Source organism: Hirundo rustica, chromosome 7, assembly GCF_015227805.2.
Source record: "Hirundo rustica isolate bHirRus1 chromosome 7, bHirRus1.pri.v3, whole genome shotgun sequence".
Taxonomy (NCBI): Eukaryota; Metazoa; Chordata; class Aves; order Passeriformes; family Hirundinidae; genus Hirundo; species Hirundo rustica.
Genome location: NC_053456.1, coordinates 9,131,600 through 9,151,843, shown reverse-complemented (window position 1 = coordinate 9,151,843; position 20,244 = coordinate 9,131,600). Strand labels below are relative to the sequence as shown.

Sequence of the window (20,244 nt, the reverse complement as noted above, 5' to 3'; positions counted from 1 at the left end):
AAAAGAAGTCCAACACCATGACAAGAACATCAACAGTAGATCCTGAAGATACTTCAGAACACCACTTGGCTCCAAGTATACCAGCTACACACACCCCCTCATTAGATACAAAAACTTCTCTTCACATGAGCTCCTGTAAATCCTTGGGAGTGCAGACAAGCATTGGAAGAGCAGCACATGATTGCCACAAAGAAAAGGTGTGACAGAGTCAAAGTGAGCCATCAGCTATCCATGACTCCAGCATAATGCAGCCCAGCCTCCGTACCCCTGGGGTGAGGGGCTCTCCCACAGCCCACCCTCCCCAACTGCTGCTCTCAATACAACAGTTGTGTTGGCACCTCAAATTCTGTCAATACTAGTTCTCAAAGGGAATAAGCTAACAGGGTTTTTTTTAAAAACCATCTTGACTAAATTTGTATTCCATTCTCCTCTTTAGACCATTAATGGCACTGGTCAATTACATACAGATGAAACTACTGCAGCACTTTTGTAGTGTAGCAAGTAGAAGAAAAGAGACAATATTTTATTAATGAGTAACAAAACACTTTTCTCACATAACGACTATAAAGCTGATTATTTAACTACTTTATAATTTACAGACCTCTCTAGCTTTCACAATACATCTGCCTTGAAAAAATTGCAGTGACATTCAGCTCAGCAATCTGTCTCACACACAGGTAAACACCTCAAGTCAGCAAGAACTCCACTCACGGACAATTTATTTGTGGATTTGCGTCAGCAGAACAGAACTGAAGCTACATCCAAGAGTCAGTAGCCAACCCAGCAGATTTTGCTGCAATGATATCAGTGGAAAACAAACTGTAGATTTAGCCAACATCATTTTAGAGCTGGAGTATACAAAAAGCAAGCACCCCAAAAGGTCTGAACTCTCCCCTTAATGCAGGAGAGGTTGCCTGCAGCTGTGCTACCCATTTATGTTACTAGTTTACATCAGCACGCCATAATGCACAGTTTCACACATTACTGTTAACAAAACCCAAAACTCTCTCAAAATCTAGTTTCAGAAAGCTCAAGCAGTTAAATCAAAGCTGCTCTGCCCAATGAACAGTACTGATGTAACATATCCAAGGCAAACACAGATGGATGAGCATCTTTGCAATTTTGGACGACCTGCTGCCTATGATACCTGGGAAAGCAGTGGATCCTGATAAGTACTACCCACAGAGACTGGTGGAGCAAATCTCTGTATTGTTCAGAGCCATTCTTTGGCACAGTCCAGCATGGTTCAGCTTACTACACAGTCCATCCCAAGGCATTCTACTCTCCTAGTCTAGTAGCTCTTATCCTACCAGAAATATGCAGATATCCCCCAGCAGTTTTGAGATTTTTATATTTGTGATTATGAATTTTTAAAATATTAAGAATTACACATTACCATTCTGGACTTTGCAGCAATAAAACACTGGAATGGAAATACACTGATCAGCTACCTCAGATGAGCCTCTTGCTTTGTAATTATTTTTGAAATATTATTTGCAACATTTCAGGTTAAATTCTGAGGATCATAATTATTATCACCACTCAAGTTACTAAGAACACACTTATATAGGCTATTGTCAACAGATGTTATCTAAATAATCATAAATACAAGCAAAAGCCTGTGTGGACCACCAGACTCAAGAAGCAATGGCCAGTAGTTTAAAGCCTAGCTAGCAAACAATTAAAAGCGGTGCAATTTGGCAGCCCTGAATGACATCTTTGACTCTGAAGCTTTGAGCAGGAGGTTGAACAGGAGGATTAGAGATTTCCCAACCCAAATTCTTCTATAAATCTTGAACACAGAGAAACTAAGCAAAGACACCCTTACATTAAAATGGAGGTGTAAGACACCAGGAAGATTTAAACTCTAAATAAGAAAACACATACATTAACCTATGACTATGACCATATATAAAGAGAGCAGGGCTACTTTCTTGTTTGGTGCTTTAAGGGAACAGCGATTCCCAGATAAGGATTATTCAAAAGTGCTCCTTTTCATCGTGCAATGAGTATGAGGTATTATTCATATGGCACTCATACTCTAATAATGAGCTCCCTCGTGGCTTTCTTGTGCTTGCTATGGACATTTATGAAGGAGCTGTGTACTGAACAGTAAGAGGACAAAAACATTATCATTCCATTTGCACACAGGGAACTGAGGCACGATTAATTTTCTGCCTCTTTAATTTTGAGACAGATGCAGTCCAATTTTTATTTTATTCATATATTCAAATGATGGCTTCTGCTTATTTCAGCTGAAACCGTGACCCTACAAGTTTTGCAAAATCACAGCCAACTGCTCCAAAAAGAGTCCTCCGTGAAAAAGAGGAACATAGTGATCACCAGGGAAAACTAGTTTGAATAATATGTGACTATTACCACAAAGGAAGTCAGAGCCAGGATCAGAAAACAGCTGCTTTATGCAGCACCCTGCAGTTCTGCCCAGTAGATCCCTTGCTTTCTGATACATCTCCATGCAATGAAAGTAAACAACTTTCTCAGTGCAACTTTCAACAGGCTCTTTGGGAAACTAATTTGACAATATCTAAACATTAACCAAGATTTTGACGATTTCCAGCCTCCTTGAAAACTTTGGAATTCACAACTGAAAGCAAAAAAGAAAAAAATGCTTATCCACAGCAGAAAGCTCCAAAGCAGGTTGTCAAATACAAGACTGGCAGCTTAACACACATGAAGGAACAGCATTTCTCCTACCCAACTTCAGCCTGCCCTCCCCTCCCATTTCAGCATTAAACACACAGAAGAGAAAATCTGAAAAGGAACAAGCTTTGGAAGCACCCTAAGAAGAAAGCTGTCCAGCAGCATTGCCAGCAGGCAGCGATCCCCTGCAAGATTCATCAACACTGGCAGGTGATCAGAGGGCACGTCAAGGCAAGGTCTGGAAGTAACCAGGGGTCACTGCACTTGTGCCTTCATTTTCACAGTACGATGAGTACAGCACAGGAACCTTCCCAGGATAACATAACAGCAGCAGCTGGCGCTTTCTGCTTCTGCATTAAGCAATGTGATTAGGTCAGGCACATGCAGTTTGTTTTTCATCTTCTCTCTGGGGAGAGAATGTGTGCGGCACTGCAGGATGTTAATGTTGTACTCCACTTAATTAACTCTCTGCTACATAATTACATTAGAAAAGGTGAAGTCGAAAAATACTCATTGCACTTAGTGAAGGATACGCATTTGTTACAGCCATTAACTCCTGCAGAAATCTATTCTATGAACAGCACGAATCATTTGATTTTTAGACACTACTCAAAAATTGGTGCTTCTTCATTCCTCTTAATTTGAACTCTAAGTGAACATCCCACTACGAACATAAGTACACTGGATGCCAGAACCAATTCCACATGTGACACCCTGTCTGTCCAACACAGAGGCTCTAAGAACCAAGAGACAGACAGTGCTCTCGATAGTCACTCACTGAGGAGCCACAGGGCTGGAGAAGGATGCCCAGGCCTTGTCACCTGGCTCAGGAATTGGGCTCACATTCCCTACCGGAACATCAGTCAATGTGAAGGTCCTGTTTAAATTACCCAAACCCGTTTCCCCAGCAATATCCACTTAATACCCCTCACACCAAGATTTACTTCTCTTAATTTATGACACACCTGCTCCAACGCCAATTTCCCAAGTTTAAATACATGTGTGAGCATGAAGGGCTCACCTGCCTTTTGAGAAGTGCCTGGGGCTTTAACAACTGTAAAATCAGTTTGGTAAAAAATGATCTTAATATTTTTATAACATAGAACGCATCTGTGAGAATGAGATGGATGTAACTGGCTGATCATTTCAAACATGAGCTTCTTGTCTGTTCTAACGAGCAAATGATGTGAAGTGCAGGATTTCTAAAATCGGTGTTAAGAGCATGATATACTCTTTAAGCAAAGAGTCAAATGAGGGTAAAGAAATTCAGGCACCAGGTTTTTCAGCCAGTTCCCTCCAGCATATCAAACAAAAGTGACAGCGCTCCTAACCTGACTTTTAGTAATAAAAAGGAACACACAAAATTGCAGAAATAAATTCTGAATTTCACAGCAACCACTTATGAAAATCATCTCTTCAGCACTCCAAATTACACCTCAAAAGACCAGCAACAAGTCAGAAAGGGAGCAGCATGGGCTTTCAGAAGGCCCTACAGTGCTGGGGTATCTCTACGCATCACCAGAAACAGAAGCAAGGAAGGTCTGGACTCACTTTGACAGAGGCTTGGCATCAGAGCCACCAGCCAACCCAAAAGATGTCAGTACATCATCTCCCTTGGGAGCTGGCACCTCACTGTGACAGTGCCAGCAGGTTCTTACAACAGTGGGATACTGAAGGAGTGAGGTGACCTGAAAGAGCAGGGAAAAATCAAAACAGGAGCAGGCCCTGCCAGAACTCTGTCCTGGGACTGACACCACAAAATTACAGCCTCTCTCTCCCTCTGCAGCTGCGCACCACAAAGAAGGGAGTTACAGTTATTGATTCCAGCAAATATACACAAATTCCACCTAGAATTGCAAAGAATTTTGTTTCAAGCAATGCAAAAAAAGAATCCAGAACAGAGGAGATGGATAATAAAAAGGAAGCACTAGGGGTACCAGTGTTAGAGGGAACTGTCCTAGGATAACACTAACATTTTCATGAAGGTTTGGGACATTTCTTCTACTTAGCAAGCAACAGAGAGCGTAGCTTAAATTCCAGCCTGCTCTCAGGAGCCAGTTGATTAGCTCAGCTCACACCACCCTACTGCAGCCTAAGCAAGGATTTGATGCCCAGACAAGAACAGAGGACCACCAAGGGAGAGGATTGCAAATGTTGAACATGAGCTGCCACCACCTCCTGTACCTGTTTCTACCAAGCTGGATCCAGGTTTAAAAACCAAACAGATGAAATTTATCCTCTCAGGATCAATCACTTCTTGGAATGTGACCAGAAATGCAGAGAAACTAGGAACACTCAGTACATCTTGAAACTAAGACTGACATTGGGACACCCCCAACAGAAGGATCAGTATTGTATCAGTTTCAAGATACTTCCCTTTAGTACTGCTAATTAGATCATTCTTCCAAGATAGCATGATTGAAAATCAAATGCTTCCACAGCCTAGCTCCATTTCACATGCTTTGCTTCTATGTGTTTGAAGTGCAAAGCATTGTTAGTCATCCTCAATGGCAACTGGGATCAAATTTAGAAATGAGCGTTGACTTGAAAACACATTTCCCACTGGATGATTTTATGAAACATTGTCCGTGATCATCTCAAAATGCAGAATTAAAATATATTCACTTGTTCCAGTTACCAGTTCTGCTACATTGTCACATGCTGGCCTGCTCAAACACAGAAAACTGAATTGAGGTCAGTAACTGCTTACTCCCCTTTTTTAGTATTTATGAAGATGCTTGCATAGTGTCAGCTGAAAAAGCTCTAAAACCCATAAAAGACTGGCAACCATTTCACTTGTTTAAAAATTGTTATCCAGTTGCATTCAATACCAAAAAAACATTAAGTGTTACCCTTTGGCAAAACGCTCTCTGCTCTTCCTCTCAGCCTCCCACTCCTGCCCAAAGCCACCAGGAGTAATTCTGCAAGAGACTCTGCCTTAATTAATTAATGACAAGCAAAAGCCACCCAGCATGAGGAACCCTCTTACTGGCTATTGTCACACCTAGCAAGAAAAAAAAAAAAAATTACTATCAGTCTAAGAAGTTTACTCCTTGAAGCTACTTTCACCAAAATGGTTTTCTATACTGACAACTGTGAATAACCCTGCAGCACTCAGGTATACTCTCAGGAACAACTAAAAAAGGTAACTCACTTCCTTAAACAAAGAGCAAAAGACACAATCTGCAGCATTTTATAACTATACACGGCTAAATCCATAGTGAACAGATGCTAAAACCATTTGAGTAATAAGGAACAAAGGCAGCTATCCACAAAAATACAAGCAGAAGTGAAAAAGCAAATAGGTTTTGAAATATAACTTGTAAGCTTCAAAATCAGCAATCATTTGGGAAATTCATGAACATTTCACCTGTATTTCTAATGGCAAGGGAAGAAATGCTGGGAATACGATTAATAGCAGACTTGATCTGTGTATTTGAAAGCAGAACCACTAAGAAAAACCTAAGAGGACAACACATTAGCATGTCTCCAACTGGGAAAGACTATCTTGTTTCTCTAGTCAACCACAGGGCTTTGAACATTTAATTTTGTAGATAAGAACCAGTGATTGCCACTCACTGCTCTGAAAGCCCCTCAAGCCAGGCTGACAGGACTTGTTCCGCTTCTCTGGCACATGTTCTGATCAGCTCTCCATTCAGCTCATAGACAGAGATTCTGCTTTCAGGTTGTAAAGTTTTTACGTTATTTGAATGACTACAAATCACATGTCACAGAAGTACCAGCCCAACCTGTCTCCTTTCTCTCACTGCTTTGAAAGCACTCTTCTTCATTTAACCCGGAGCAAGGCAAAACCAAATGAAGATGGTCATAAGGTAACACCGAATTGCTGAGTGCAGTAATTCTTTCTGTGGGTCAGGCTGTACTTACTTTACAGCTTGGTTACTGCTGAAAAAAAAGAAAATACTATGATCTCAAACTACTACAAACTTCGGAACAGGCACTGCTATACTGGCTGCCTAAACTCACCAATTCACAGGCTACAAGCAGGAAGTTTGACAGGAGATTCAGCTGTATCTCCACATCATCTGAAGTGTCTGACAGTCTCTGGCTGTCTCTTCTCCACTATGATAAATATCAGATCTAACTCTATCACAGCTATTTAAAAATCTCCCTATTATTCTCCTACAGAAATATCAAGTCAGACTTTCTGCTTCATTTTTTTAAATTTTCTAGATACTCAATTTATGCCAAGGTTGCGTGACCTTGCACCTCCTTTGAGAGGTTCAGTTTTCATCATTTCAGGTTCCAGCAGCCTTGGAGGTTTATTTTTTATCCATAGTCTTAATTCCCTATTTGGAGCATTTTACTATTAAGCACCTGTTGTCCCACTGTCTGACAACTCTGCTATAGCTGTTTTGACCAGATGCTTCACCAAACAGGGCTAAAATTCTGAATCAGATGTGGTCGATCGACAGCAAGTACTTCAGGATCCTCCTCCTGCCAATCTGTGAGACCACATACTGCTCAAACTCTGTGCTGTTAAAGTTAAAGAACAAATTTTCAGCAAAAGTTCCCAGAAAATCTGTTTCTAAAACACACGTTAGACACTGGTTTATCATTGGGGAGTTTGTCTTTTGTCAAATACATTTTAGCACAGAAGTAAGTCACAAAGTGAAAACAAAGCTACAGCACCTTCTTCAGCAGGGCTTTCCAGGGAGACAGAGGGAAAGGTGATATTTTGAGGGTAATTTGATATAGAAACAAATGTAGGTGTAAATAATTGATTCCAAACAGAGCAGAGATTAACAGTGATGTATCTCAAGTGTCCACAATAACAGAATTAGTACACTAAACTTCTCCAAATGATCACTAATGAAAAAAATAAAAAAGCATTAAAGTTTTAGAGCAAATTAAACAAGATAGTGGTAGCTACAAGGAAAAAGAAAGACAGATCCCACCTAGAGCTGTCAAGCCACCAAAACGGCTAACACTCGGGGTCAGTTCAATTTTTGTCATACAAGCCATAGCACCGAGAGAAGAAAAAAAAACAATTGGATGGATAATTTTAAAAAGTGGAATTTCACTGCAGAGTGACTACTATCACAAACACAGTATAGCTAAAAAGACATCCAGGCAAACCATGCATCTCATCCCTTCCACTGCCTCCAATTCCAAACAAAAATATAAAATATTACCATTTTAATTGCATTAACTAAATCCTGTGTTTCACAGTGAAACGTGGATAGCAAGTGTGTGCTTGCTTACAATAGCAATTTTCATTAGAAAATTCAGTTCTACTTGAATCCCGAGTTCAAAAAGCAACTGGACACAGTGGTTAAAACAGCCAATAGCTACATCTGACAATTAGCTTTCCTGACTTAACAGCCTGAAATACTCATCCTGCAATCACCACTTCTCTTTCCGGCACTAGTCACCAGAAAAGTAAAACACCCATGACCCAGATTCTCAGCGATGACCGCGCTGTTCACTCCCCATTAAGAGCACCAGGGCGCTCCGTGCCTGCACATCCCGGGTCTGAGTGCCCGAGTCCCGGGGTCAGCCCCTGTCCCTCCGTCCGTCTGTAGCAGGCTCCTGCTCACACGCAGGGAACAGCCAGTCCATCTGGGCTGGCAGATGACGGCTCTGGAGAGTCTCTATTTGAAGGAGAAGTGTGCGAACTTCACAGAACAGCAGCACTGGAAACAGCAACATGGCAGAACTCCAGCCAAGGAGGAGAGACCCGGGAGCAGGGATTCGGAAATCTCTCAAGCGATGCGGTAGAGCCCGCTAACCGGCGTGTGAGTGGGAATGTGTTCCAACAGAAAGCACGGCAGAAAAAAAGCCTATGGAAACCCTCAAGTCTCCCGAACACACAGGCAAATAATTCAAACTACTGCCGTGTGCTCAGCTCCTCCGGCTTTCTCTGCTCCCTTCTGCTGACTTGCTGAACCAGAGCAATCGCCGCGATTTATGCTAAGCACAGCCGTTCTTAAAACAAGTTAGATAAGACTGAAACTCCGTGCACACTCAGTTTTGCTACCGGCAACTAACTGAAAGCATCAATAAAAATAAATAATGACTGCCATTAAGTTCTTTAAAAAGACGTAAAACTCGGCACAAAGTTCGGCTTTTTTTTTTTTTTTTTTTTTGGAAAGGCTGGAAAGCGGTGAAGCGCCTGTAACAACTTTACACAGGTCTCCACGTACTGCGAGGGGAAAAGAGGATCTGAAAGGCAGGAGCAAAGGCTCATCGTCCCCTCGGCAGCTTCGTGCTGATGGAGAAGGGGAACCGCCCGCCCGCCCGCGGGCACCACAGGGATGGTGGGCACAGGGAAAGCGGGAGCCGAGTCCCCCGTGCCGCACCGCGGCCGTGCCGGGGGGCTCCAGCGCTGCCGCAGCCGGGGCAGCCGCGCCGCCCACCCGCGCCGGGGCAGCTCCGGGCCCGCCGCCCCTCACCGCGCCTCACGCCCACCTGTACTGCCAGCCCTTGTTGGCGCCGCGGCCGCCGCCGCTCCTGCTGCCGCCGCTCTGCCCCGCCGCCGCCGGCAGCGGCTCCGTCTTGCCCTCGCCCTCCGGCCCCTTCATGGCCGCCGCCGGGTCCGCGCCCTGCATGGCGCCGCGGCTCCCGTCCCTCAGCGGCGCCCCCGGCCCCGGCGCGCGGAGCGAGCCCGCCCCATGCGGGCTGCGATGGCGGCGGCCGCCGGCACCCCCGCGTCCCGCTCGGCTGGGCCGGGCTGGCCGCGCTGGGCTGGCCGAGCTCCCGCACGGCCGCGCCGGGATGGGCGATCCCGCCCTCCCGCTCCTTTCACCCGGCCCGGCCCCGCCGCCCCTTCCGGGTCAGCGCCGCCGCCATCTTTAGTGCGGGCAGCGCTGGCAGAGCTTCGGGCTCGCCTGAAAGTCGCGTGTCACGTGAAAAAGGGGAGATTTTCCTCAAAGCGTTAATAGTTGATTAGGCTGTCAGCGCTCTGGGAGGACTCGCGTTAACAGGTTACGGAATAACAATAAAACTCTGGCAGGTTAAGGGTCGAGGTTTGCCGGTGACGGTATTTGACCGCAAAAACGTATTCAAAGCAATATACTAACAGGCTCTAATCCCTAACAGAAGTTAGGTCGAGATAATCATTCAGCGCTCACAGAGCACGGTTCTTACCCCATAGGCGTCCCTGAGGGGGAGAAGGCAGATTCACCCACCGACGGATCCCAGAAGTTACAATGCAGTCTTCCCTAACTTCTCTCCATTTCTTAACTTACATACTTCCACATTCATATTCTTATCTTATGTACTTTTACACTATTTCTTCATATCCAGGTGGAGCTTAAGTGGCTTAAGTCATACATCTCAGTGAGGGGCGCTCATACCTTTGGGTGGGTGTCACGATAGCACCTTTGGTCGAAGATACGTTTCAGTCCAAGAAGGGTGATTTTGCCACGGATGCTGATTCAACAGTGGGATATCTTCCTTTATCTCCCTTGGTTTTCAGCTGCTGTGTGGCATGTCAGCTAGAAAGTACCACCGAGTTCCCTCCTTTGCAAAGGTTTTGCCAGAGCCTGGCCACAGTGTCTCCACTCCCCTCCATCCTCCGTTTAGTCCTCCTTAGATTTCGTGTGGGAGGTTGGGGATGCTCACTACATTCCATCCAGGGAATAGTAACTATATTTGCCACTGTAATTTCCATACAGTTATCTTCTTATTTCCAGTCATCTTCCCGCATAAGAGCTACAGGAATTCTCCCTGCAAAATAAGAACGGGCTGACAGGAGTGAGGGATCCAAGCTGTGCCATACACAAGAAGGGATGTGACAGCTGGGATCTTGCTTGAGACCCACAGGGCAGGGTCAAAGTCATAACTTCATGCACTGAGCCACGCCACAACATGGCCTTGAGAGGAAACACATTTTGTCCTCTTGTTCTGCCTCCAATTACTGCATTTTTCTTTCATGGAATGCCAGCATATCTAACTGGGAGAGATTGTTATGGAAATCTTTCAGGCCAGGCATGGCTTTTGGCCAGCCATAGCTTCACTGTCTACAGCTGCATTATTTCTTAAAATCAGGGGCAGAGGATCCTCATTCTGACTTTAATCAATCTGCACATGAAGAAGAGAAAGGCAGAACCGGACTTGACTGTGGTTAGTGAGGCTAATCCTCATCTCATCCAAACTCCCTCCTCCACTCTCCAGCTCTTATTATACACTTAAAATACTGTAAACAACTATGTTGCAAAAGATGCTAAAAAATCCCTATGTGAGAATCATACATAGAAGCAAAAATTTAAAGGAGAACATACTTCAGACAAATAGTTTATTTACTTACAGCACCTCTCTGGTAGCAGCCTTTTACCCCATGGCCTTCCTACCTCCGACCAGCATGTTTTAACTTTCCCATTGGCATTCAAAATGCCTTTGCCTTTGGCCAGCAAGTGATGATGGCACATTATGAGCATTATGTCTTTAAAATATATTTATAAACTTTAATCTGGTTCTAAATTACCACATATCCCTCCCTCCGTGACAAGCACACACACAATCTCCTCCAGCAGACCAGTGTGGGCTGCCTGTTGCATCTATGCCTAGAATCTCTCTTAGAGGGACAGGAGATACTACCAGTGCAGAAACATAAAATTCACCACTTCTATGTTTTTAGGAGCATTTTTGTCACTTGCTGGGGAAAAAAAAAAAAAAAAAAATGTTTTCCCTGCATTTTTTCCTGGGAATATACAGATGAGCAGACCAGCAGAGTAGCACTGTCCATCACAGAAAATTTTTTCCAGAACTGCACTCTTCTTGCCCTCCAATCTCATTGCTTTCTGCTCCACCAATCCCTTGACACTTTAATTGAAAATATATAATTGCATGGTGTCATAATGTATGCCAATAACCCTGAAATTTTCCTTGGAAATTTTGAAGCAAAAGCAACTCAGGCAAAAGTTCCACTTGTGTGTTTTATTTCCTCCCTGCTCAAGGACAACCAGTCCCAGCAGAGACACAGCTTCACCCATGCCTGACCTTTGCAACCACCACAGGTTCCTCCACCCACAACATTTCCAGCACCAGAGTGGCCAGCAATCCTTAGTGCATATTTCTGAAGCCCCTCAGTATTTGGTCCCTGAGCATGGTAAACTCAGGTTTGCTTCCCCTATGCACTTGCTTTTATGCTTTAAGAAAGGTGCTGTACGTGCAGTACCAGAGGCTCTCGTAAGATGGCATTGATAAAATGCTCAACAGCACAGCAAGGCTGACGGCTAAACCACGTTTGCTAAGAGCTTACACAGTTCAAGCTGCCTTTTCTCTTTAGTTTAGGATGTTACCAATTATAACTTGTGCTCAGTTCACTGCTCTCAGTCTCCTTCCCTGGTTACAATTTAGTGGCTCAAAATGACCTGGATCCCACCCTGGCCCTTGGAAGAGCAGCAGAGGGTGAGTCCTGGGGCTCCACAGCTGTGCCCTGCCTGCAACCAGCCTGAGCCTCACCACTGCCTGGGGACTCCTGAGTCTGAAGGGGGAGATGAGGAAGAGCTGCAGATCTGGAGGAGGAACACGTGAATTGGATAACAAATATTTATTGACATTTGTCAAATTGAATCCTTGTAGGCCCAGATATGACTACTAGCTGAAGCAGGTTGTATTTTATCACAGCTTGAGCCAATTTCCCACAACCAATCATTCTGTTAATTTCAGGAAACTTCATAGGATCTGATCAACACTAAAACAACTCTTGTTTATGTCTTTCAAAGTTTATAGTCTGGCTGTGTATAGAATCATAAAATGGCCTGGATTAGGAGCAACCTTAAAGATATCTTATTCCTACCCACTGCCATGGGCAGGGATACTTTCCATTAGATCAGGCTGCCCAGAGCTCCATCCAGCCTGGTCTTGGATACTTTCAGGGATGGGGCATCCACAGCTTCTGTAGGCAACCTGTGCCAGTGCCTCACTACTCTCTCAGTCAAGAATATCTTTCTAATATCTAATCTAAACCTATTCTCTTTCAGTTTAAAGCCACTTAACATGCTTAGCATTTCTTCAGATGAGTATTGTGTCTTCAGAGCAGCAAGGTTCAAAGAGTAAATGCCCTGAATTTCAGCATAGTTTTCATCACCTGCATGCTTAAAATAGAAGCGCAAATATATATATATATATATATATATATATATATATATATATATATATATATATATATATAAAAACTATACAAGTTTTTTGTCACTCTCTTGTTGGTCTAGTTCAGGATTTTTTTTCTGGCTTAGTATCTTAGGATGAGACCAGGTTTAACAGTCTTAAATCTGGATCTGCCTCTGGTAGCTAGGCCACAGAAGACGCAACTATTACTGCTCCTGTCTGCTAAGGGAACTACATCCTCTACAGGCATACGGGAGAATGGCATCAGTCCGGGGAAAGGAAAACCAGCAGCGCAGCCTGCCTTTACTGCACGAGACGTGCAACTTTTCATAATCACTGCTGAAATGGGGGAGCTGCCAGGCGATGAGAAAATGACAGAAAAGTAACGTCACTGATGGAGCTTCATATCTGCACTTTTTAATCGTACAATTGTTCTTGAAAAATTCTTTCTCACGGCAACTGATACTGTATTAAAAGCCTGGGAAACAATGTTTCTGGTCTTCTTCCCACTCTTACTAAGTGTAAACGATAACTACCTACTAAAAGTGTAGATTCCACGACACAAGAACAAGAAAGGAAATTTGGTTAAAATAAACAGCCTTTCTCCTTCAATACACTGAGCACATGGCTGTATTCTCCTGACTGTAGGTAAGGTCAGGTAAATGTAACACAAACTGTTTCTCCCACCAGTGTACTTCACACTGAATATATTTTGACAGAATGTCTTAATTTTGGAGCTTTAGAGGCATGACTGAGTCCCTGGGGCTCTGATTTTGCTATTTAACATGTATGAAGTAGTGGTTCCTGCTTTGAACAATTATTCATCAGATCTTCTATAGTCTTAAGGAGTCAAGATCTTTTTTCAATCACTATCAGTCATCCCCTCATTTCCTTGCTCCTCTCTATCAGTCCCTATGTATCATATCCTGCTGTAATTCAGGCCCAGCTGAAAGCAGCACACTCACAAATGACAGCAGCTTACATTGCTTACAAAGTTTCCATCCCTGTCCACAACCCACTCATGTTCTTCACACTCACATTTGGCTCCATTCTGAGCAGCACACAGTGTGACTTTGCACTGAGTCATGCTCCAGGGTCCAGCATTATCTCAGCTCTACACAATCCTGACGTGGAAATGGAAAGTGGGGCAGCAGCAAAGGCTCAGTCTGGCTGGAAGCTGAGAATGTAATCCTAGTAGCTTCCCCTCTGAGAGACACCCTCTAAGGAAAGACTGAGAACTCAGTGAAGAATGGAACTGGAGAACTTTCTTTCTTTGGAGTTGTCACCTGTGTGATTTTTCTTTAATGTTTCTGTAAGCAGAGCATCCTGCCACAGCTTGGAGCTCTCATCCTCATCATGCAGCCATGGAGCTTCAAAATGTCAGAAGCGACACTGCTCTGCAGCCACCACTCAAGAGCCAAGCCGACACCACCCCACCCTGCTCCACATTGACAAAATGCAATCAGCATGCTCACGTTACTTTCTGTCTTTTAGACCCCAACAGCTGCTGGTTCTGACCACCACCCAGCCCCACCACCTGGAACCCTCAAAGTACTTACACTGTCCTGGAGGACTTCCAGATGCCCACATGGACTAAAACTTGTACTAGAGATGCAGCTCAGCAACAGCAGAGTTTGAGACATTTTCACAGCCACGCCACTGACGAGCCCCATGTTTCAATCCCTTTTCCTGCCCTTGAATCACTTCTCAGCACGCATGGCTTTAATCTGGCCATGTGATGGAGCTGTTGCTGACAGCTGGATATATGTCCCGGGTCTTTTCCAAGTGCCAACCCTCTGCCTGCTCAAGCCACACAGGGATGCCTCCCTGCCCTTTCCTCTCCAACTTGTGAGCAGGAAGAGAGCTCGGGAATTGCCTCACAGGCTGCTGTGGCTGAGTGCAGGCTGTTCTAGCACAAAGGGCAGCAGCTGGACGCTGTCAACTCTGTCTGGTCCTTCTGCACCATGGGAGGATTTGCCTTCTGCCTTGCCTCAACAGCCCCTGGTGACTCCTTTCCCTGAGCTCAAGGAGATCTTTTCTGCTGCATCACCCACCCCAACAGAGTAAAGCAGGAGTTTCCTCCAGATAGTCCCCTATTCAAGCTCTTTGTGTGGGGAACTCTGGAATTCAAAAATACACATTTGTCTGTTTAGAGCCTGGTTTCTTCAAGAAATGTAGCCACATGTTGAGCCCATCACAGAGTCAGCCCTGCAGCACTGTGGGACCACCTGAGAGGTTCTGTGCAGGGCAGAGAGTTTGCAGGCTCCGAGTGAGCCGGGCTGGGTCACCCTCCATGGATTTGCTGCTGGGAGAGGAGTCCAAGGAATGCATATGCCCTTATCACTCCCCTGGCTCCAGGTGTGCTCAGCAGGCACAGGGGGCTCATGCTGTGGTTCTGGTTGAGGGCTCCCCAGCTTTTTTATCCATCTCACGGCCATCTCCAGCCTTTCTCTAGAGACTTTTTCTGCCCCGCACTATGTCACAACATGGCACTGCTGCCTTCAGTTTTTCTGCAGTTCACTGTTAGGACTCCTTTCCTCTGTGATTCTCTATATGCTGAAAAACAAATGTGTTTTTATTAATGTGTCATCTAACCTTAAGAGCTGCTGAGTAAGTTCAGCTCTTCAGCCCTTTCTCCCAGATGCTTTCCTGTGCCATGCTTTACTCCTACACACTTTTCCTGCACGGTTTCTATGGCAACATGTGTATCTCTCCATCTGCTGTAGATCTCCATTATCATGTTTAAATGCTTGTTATCCCAGTCTCAAGTGCCATTTACCAGTGTATCACATTAACAAGTTCAGTTTGGAAACCAAGCCAAAGCACTTGGTCATTTTTGTGGGCAAACCTACATAGTCAATAATTTGACTGCTGTATTTCCATTTAAACTCTGAGGGATACTGATACCAAAGTGTTCTCATCACCAGATTTCCTACCTGCACATTCCAGCTGATTCTGATTTACTTCTTAATTTCCAAATTATATCCTTCCTTTTTGTTGCAGGCTGTGCTTCCAACAAAGTGGGTATATTTGGATTCTGGAAAGTCTTTTTGTCTGTTGCCTGGAGTTTGTTTTATCAAAAATCAAGTTACCAATACTGTTTTTCTTTTGTCAAATGCATTTTCCAGTTCTATAGTCCTATTTCTTGTCCTGAAAACTTTCTCTGTTCAATTACAGAAAGCCACGAAGAGTACAGATGGTTTACAATTGGCCTCTCAGTCTGTCCTGCTTGAATTCCTTAAATTGCTTGGGATTATGTGGATTTCTATACAGCTAAAATCCAGTCTCATTTTCTGCTAAGTACCTTGTTGGAGAATTATCTTAAGTGTGAAAAGGAGTTCTTCCTATGTAATCTGATCATAACCTGCAGAAAATTCAACTAAATGAAATGAGGGGAATCAAAGCTTTGCTGTTGATTTGTTTTCTAGATCCCATGAGTGAGTAAAAATAGGCTGCAAGAAGTCCGTGTGGAACCTGTAAAACTGTAACCAATTTGGGCTGTCAGCTTTTAGGGATGCAAACAGAATTTATTTGTACCTAATATCTTGTAAGAGTCTTTTTGAGATATTATATGCTACCTCAGTATAAATGGCTATTATTTAGTACCTATAAGTAAAAGTAATTAAGCATAATAATTTAGTCTTTATATATGCATTTAAAACCATGCAAATCTTCTGTTTTGGATGTAATCCAAGGGGAGCTTATGTGCAAAAATTTTCCAGAGAAAAATGAAGAGGCCCATGATATCCGAGTCATTCCGACGCCGATGCAGCCCACCTGGCTGTCTAGTGTAAGGTGAAGGTCAGGCAGTGCACATTTTGGGTGGAGCTGAAGTGGTAGGTTTTCCGTGGTCTGCAGACCTCAGCCAGGGGAAGGTTTCTTTGGACACTCACAACAGATGGGCTCCTCTCACATACCAAGGCTGACATTGGGAACCCTTGTTATAAACTCCAGACCTACCCCAAACTTTACCTATAGATTCACAGCTGAGAAAACGGAATGTGTGAGTCTTGCTGACACCAGCCCACAAGGCTTGGAAAAATACAAAAACATAGCTCAATTTTCAGCTCCTGTTTCCCTAAATTCCAAAACGTGCATACCTTCAGATGCCAAGGAGCAATGCTATATGATCATCATCCCAGGGAGTGCAAAATTCATAATCTGCTTTGCTTTCAAGTAGTCACAAGATGGAAGAGGTCCTTGAATCTTACCTCTCTCCAAAGAGATCAGACAAAATAAGGCTGAATATTACCAGTAGCTCCAGATGCCTGCATAGGATGTGAACTGTGTTGCAGTCAGTGCAGGACATCTCAGGAATATGCAGAAAGTCTAGTGAAAGAAAAGGAGAAGGGAGGGATATGCAGAGAGAACTGTCATTCAAACATCCAAAATTAAAGGTATGACTCAAAATCAAAACAAACCAGACCTGCGCAGGGAAGGAAAACAAGGACATGAAGAGTTTACTGCATGATTGCAAAGGAAATGAAGGAAAGCACGGACCGCAATAGTAGCAGGGCAGATACCTAAAAGCTAAAGGAAGATATTGCTTCAGACTCCTTAAGGAAAAAAATGTAATCAACCCCAGAGAGCAGAGGCAGCACACTTAAGAGGCTAAAGGGCACAGATATGGAAATTATTGTGTAACACAGCCAGAAAACTTGAGAGCTCTTTACCCTTCATTTCTGAATACTGAATAATCTCCATCATTGACATCTTCAGGCTTTTTAGAGTGAATGTCAGCCATGAGTAACAAAAGACATGAATGGAAGCAGAAAATGGGTTAAAGTGTAGGTTAGGCACATTATGTGTAGACTAGCTCAATGTCTTTCTTTGATAAGATAATGGCATATTAGAACAAAGGAAAAATAATAAATCTTATCAACCTGAACTTTGGTAAAGCATTTGATTTGGTATTACCTAGATAATTATTAGTTAAACTTGCAAAGATGAGGTTTAACATGAACATGAATAAAATGATGAAGGAACAGAACTGGGAATGAAAGCTGCTAATGGGACTGAGAGCAAAATTACAGGACTGGAGTAGTCAGTAAGTCTAAGTAATTTCAATAGTTAACTTGATTTAAAAAAAAAAAAAAAAAAAAAAAAAAAAAGTGACATAATGAAATTTGCTAACAACAAATCTAGGAGATATTTTCAATAGAGACAAAATCCTAAAGGAAAAATTCTATCATTATCATGCCCTAATAACAGACATGGGAAGAAATGTAACAGCATATAATGCAGGGATTTGTACTGAGAGGTTGGTAACATTTCTGCTGTAAATTATTATTTATCCACTATGAACAACAGAAGAGGAAGAATTATGTGTGGTATAGTTATTAGAAAGATAAATGTAGTCTTACATGTAATAAGCCCTACATGTAGTATTTTCAGGAACAATAAACAAATAGATACAAAACACTGGGTAAAATTCAGCTGAAATTTTGGGGCATCATTCAGGTTATCAGTGTTCATCAAGCCTGAATTCATCCTGGAATAGGTACAAAGAAGTGACATCCAGATAATCAGAGGAAGAGCTAAGACAGCATGTCTTGCTGAGCTTGGCAAAATGAATGGTGAAATGGGATCTGATTCCTCTCTGTAAATACGTTTGAGGTTTTAGTCAGGCAGAGAGGGAGAATAAGCATCAGGGGAGAAAAATCATTCACACTTATGCACAGCACTCATGCTAGAGCAGATGGGCATAAGTTAGGTATGAAACAGGAAGAAGGGCTCTCACTGTGAGAGGAGTAATGGTCTCAAATAGCTTCTCAGTAGAAGAGAAGGCAAAACGTCTAACCAGTCTTAAGAGGGATACTGCATTTGGCATTTCTCAGTCACTTTTTTGGGACGTTCAAAGACCGCACTGCCACCACAGGAAGAACCACACCTGGCTTAGCAGAATCTCTTGTCGCTGCCCTGGCTTTGCTGCACTTATGGTGAGGGTTTCCTGCTTGCAAGGGAAAATGGCTCAGCTGTGTAATCTCCGGGTCATGTGCATGACCCATTAGGTGTGGAAGATCAGGTGAGATTGCATGGGGGTGGCCTTGAGAGAGCTGTCTTTAGCCTCCCTTTATGGCGACTGGGCTTTTATGACTGTTACGTCCCAATGACTCACACATCAGAGCTAGCACTGCTGGGCTTATGTGAAAAACAAACATGGAGCTGCCATGGGAAAGAGCAGATCCTTCCCATTGCCTGATAAAACAACAGTCGTCAGCACCCGCCAGTGTGTGCTCTGTGGCTCCAGGGCTCTGGAATCTAACAAAGGACCCATTTCTCGGGGCCTCACACAACACTGCCACTGAGATAACCTTGACATCCAAACCTGGCATCTAAAACTGCCTGCAGACCACCTGAAACCATCCTTGGGAAGTGAATGCTTCCCTATCCATCTCCATGGAGCAGTAAGCACACAAATCCAGAGGAGAGTTCAGCAGCAGCACAAGTTATATTCTTCCACAGCCAATTAGTGTCACAGATGGATAAGCTAATGTGTGCACTCAGTCCCAGGCTGAGTCCTCTACTCTTCACAAGTGCTGCTGTATCCATCTGCCTGCTCATCCCATGCCAGTTTATTTGCACCCACCAAATGGTCATTGTAATCACAATGTGGAGGCCACGCATATAAGTCCAGAGGCCACCAAACTATTGGAGATTTCCTTTGTAATTAAAGCTTCCACATCGATTTAGGCAAAAAAGCCCCACTACACAGTTTACAATACTTATGTGTTATACAGACCAGGGACATATCCTTTGGCACGCACTAGTTCCAGAAATTTGTGCTTCAGTGAGTATGTCCTTCCTTGGGGCCTGGGGACTCACTGGACAGAAGAGCTTGCAACAAGCAGAGGAACAGGGCAAGAAGGATGATGGCTACCCTTCACCTCCACTTTAGATCTTCTTCTCAAGGGGAATGTGAGTTAAAGGGAGAAGAGAGTGAAGGGACACAGAGGAAGAAGCAAATCATGGTGAACAAGCAGGATACTGTAAATATACCTGGAACCAGAGAAAAAAAGGCTCTTGTGCCTTGGCTGTGCTCAAACTTTGTTTCCAGGTAATGCACCTTCTTGCAGAATCCCCATCAGGCTTCACACATGCCCAGGTACACCTCCCTTTTCATCAGTCTATCCTGGTTATTTTCTCAAAATATTATTTTGCAGGGTTTTTCCCTAGCCTTTTTGTTAAGTCCACAGTCATCGCTATCTGGATGCACCAGATAATTGAGCCCATGAAGATGACAGCAGGCAAGATGAACATATGTGTACCTCCAGAAACACCCACAGGCTCCTCCAGTGCTGGCAGCCAGCCTCCCTCTATGAATCACAGGGTCAGGTGCCCACATCCCACAGAGCCAGGAACCCACTGTGCCCAACTCTGGGGCGAGGGCAGCAGATGTGGTCACTGCTGAGCCTGCAGCCCCCCGGCAGAGAAGGGAGCCTGGACACGGCAGGATGAGGGGAAGCAGGAGTGCAAGAGCAGGAAAGGCGGCATACACAGTCCTTT

At 43.9% G+C, this 20,244-nt stretch overlaps 1 protein-coding gene across 5 annotated transcripts in view; it reads right to left on the bottom strand.

Moving 5' to 3' along the window:
- The window catches only part of OSBPL11 (oxysterol binding protein like 11), a 43,500-nt gene extending 29,184 nt beyond the window's left edge, over nucleotides 1-14,316 (bottom strand). For 3 of the 5 annotated variants that reach the window (XR_005701687.2, XR_005701688.2, XM_040069987.2), the window contains exon 1: nucleotides 9,094-9,233. Coding sequence is in view for 1 of the 5 variants with exons in the window: in XM_040069987.2 (XP_039925921.1) it covers nucleotides 9,094-9,233 (140 nt within the window). In the remaining 4 variants the exon portion in view is untranslated. Of the gene's footprint in view, nucleotides 1-9,093; nucleotides 9,234-9,980; nucleotides 10,002-14,297 lie in introns of those variants that run through there. The other 2 variants (XM_058421381.1, XM_040069988.2) reach the window with 2 other exon arrangements.
- Between the last annotated feature and the right edge of the window lie 5,928 nt (nucleotides 14,317-20,244).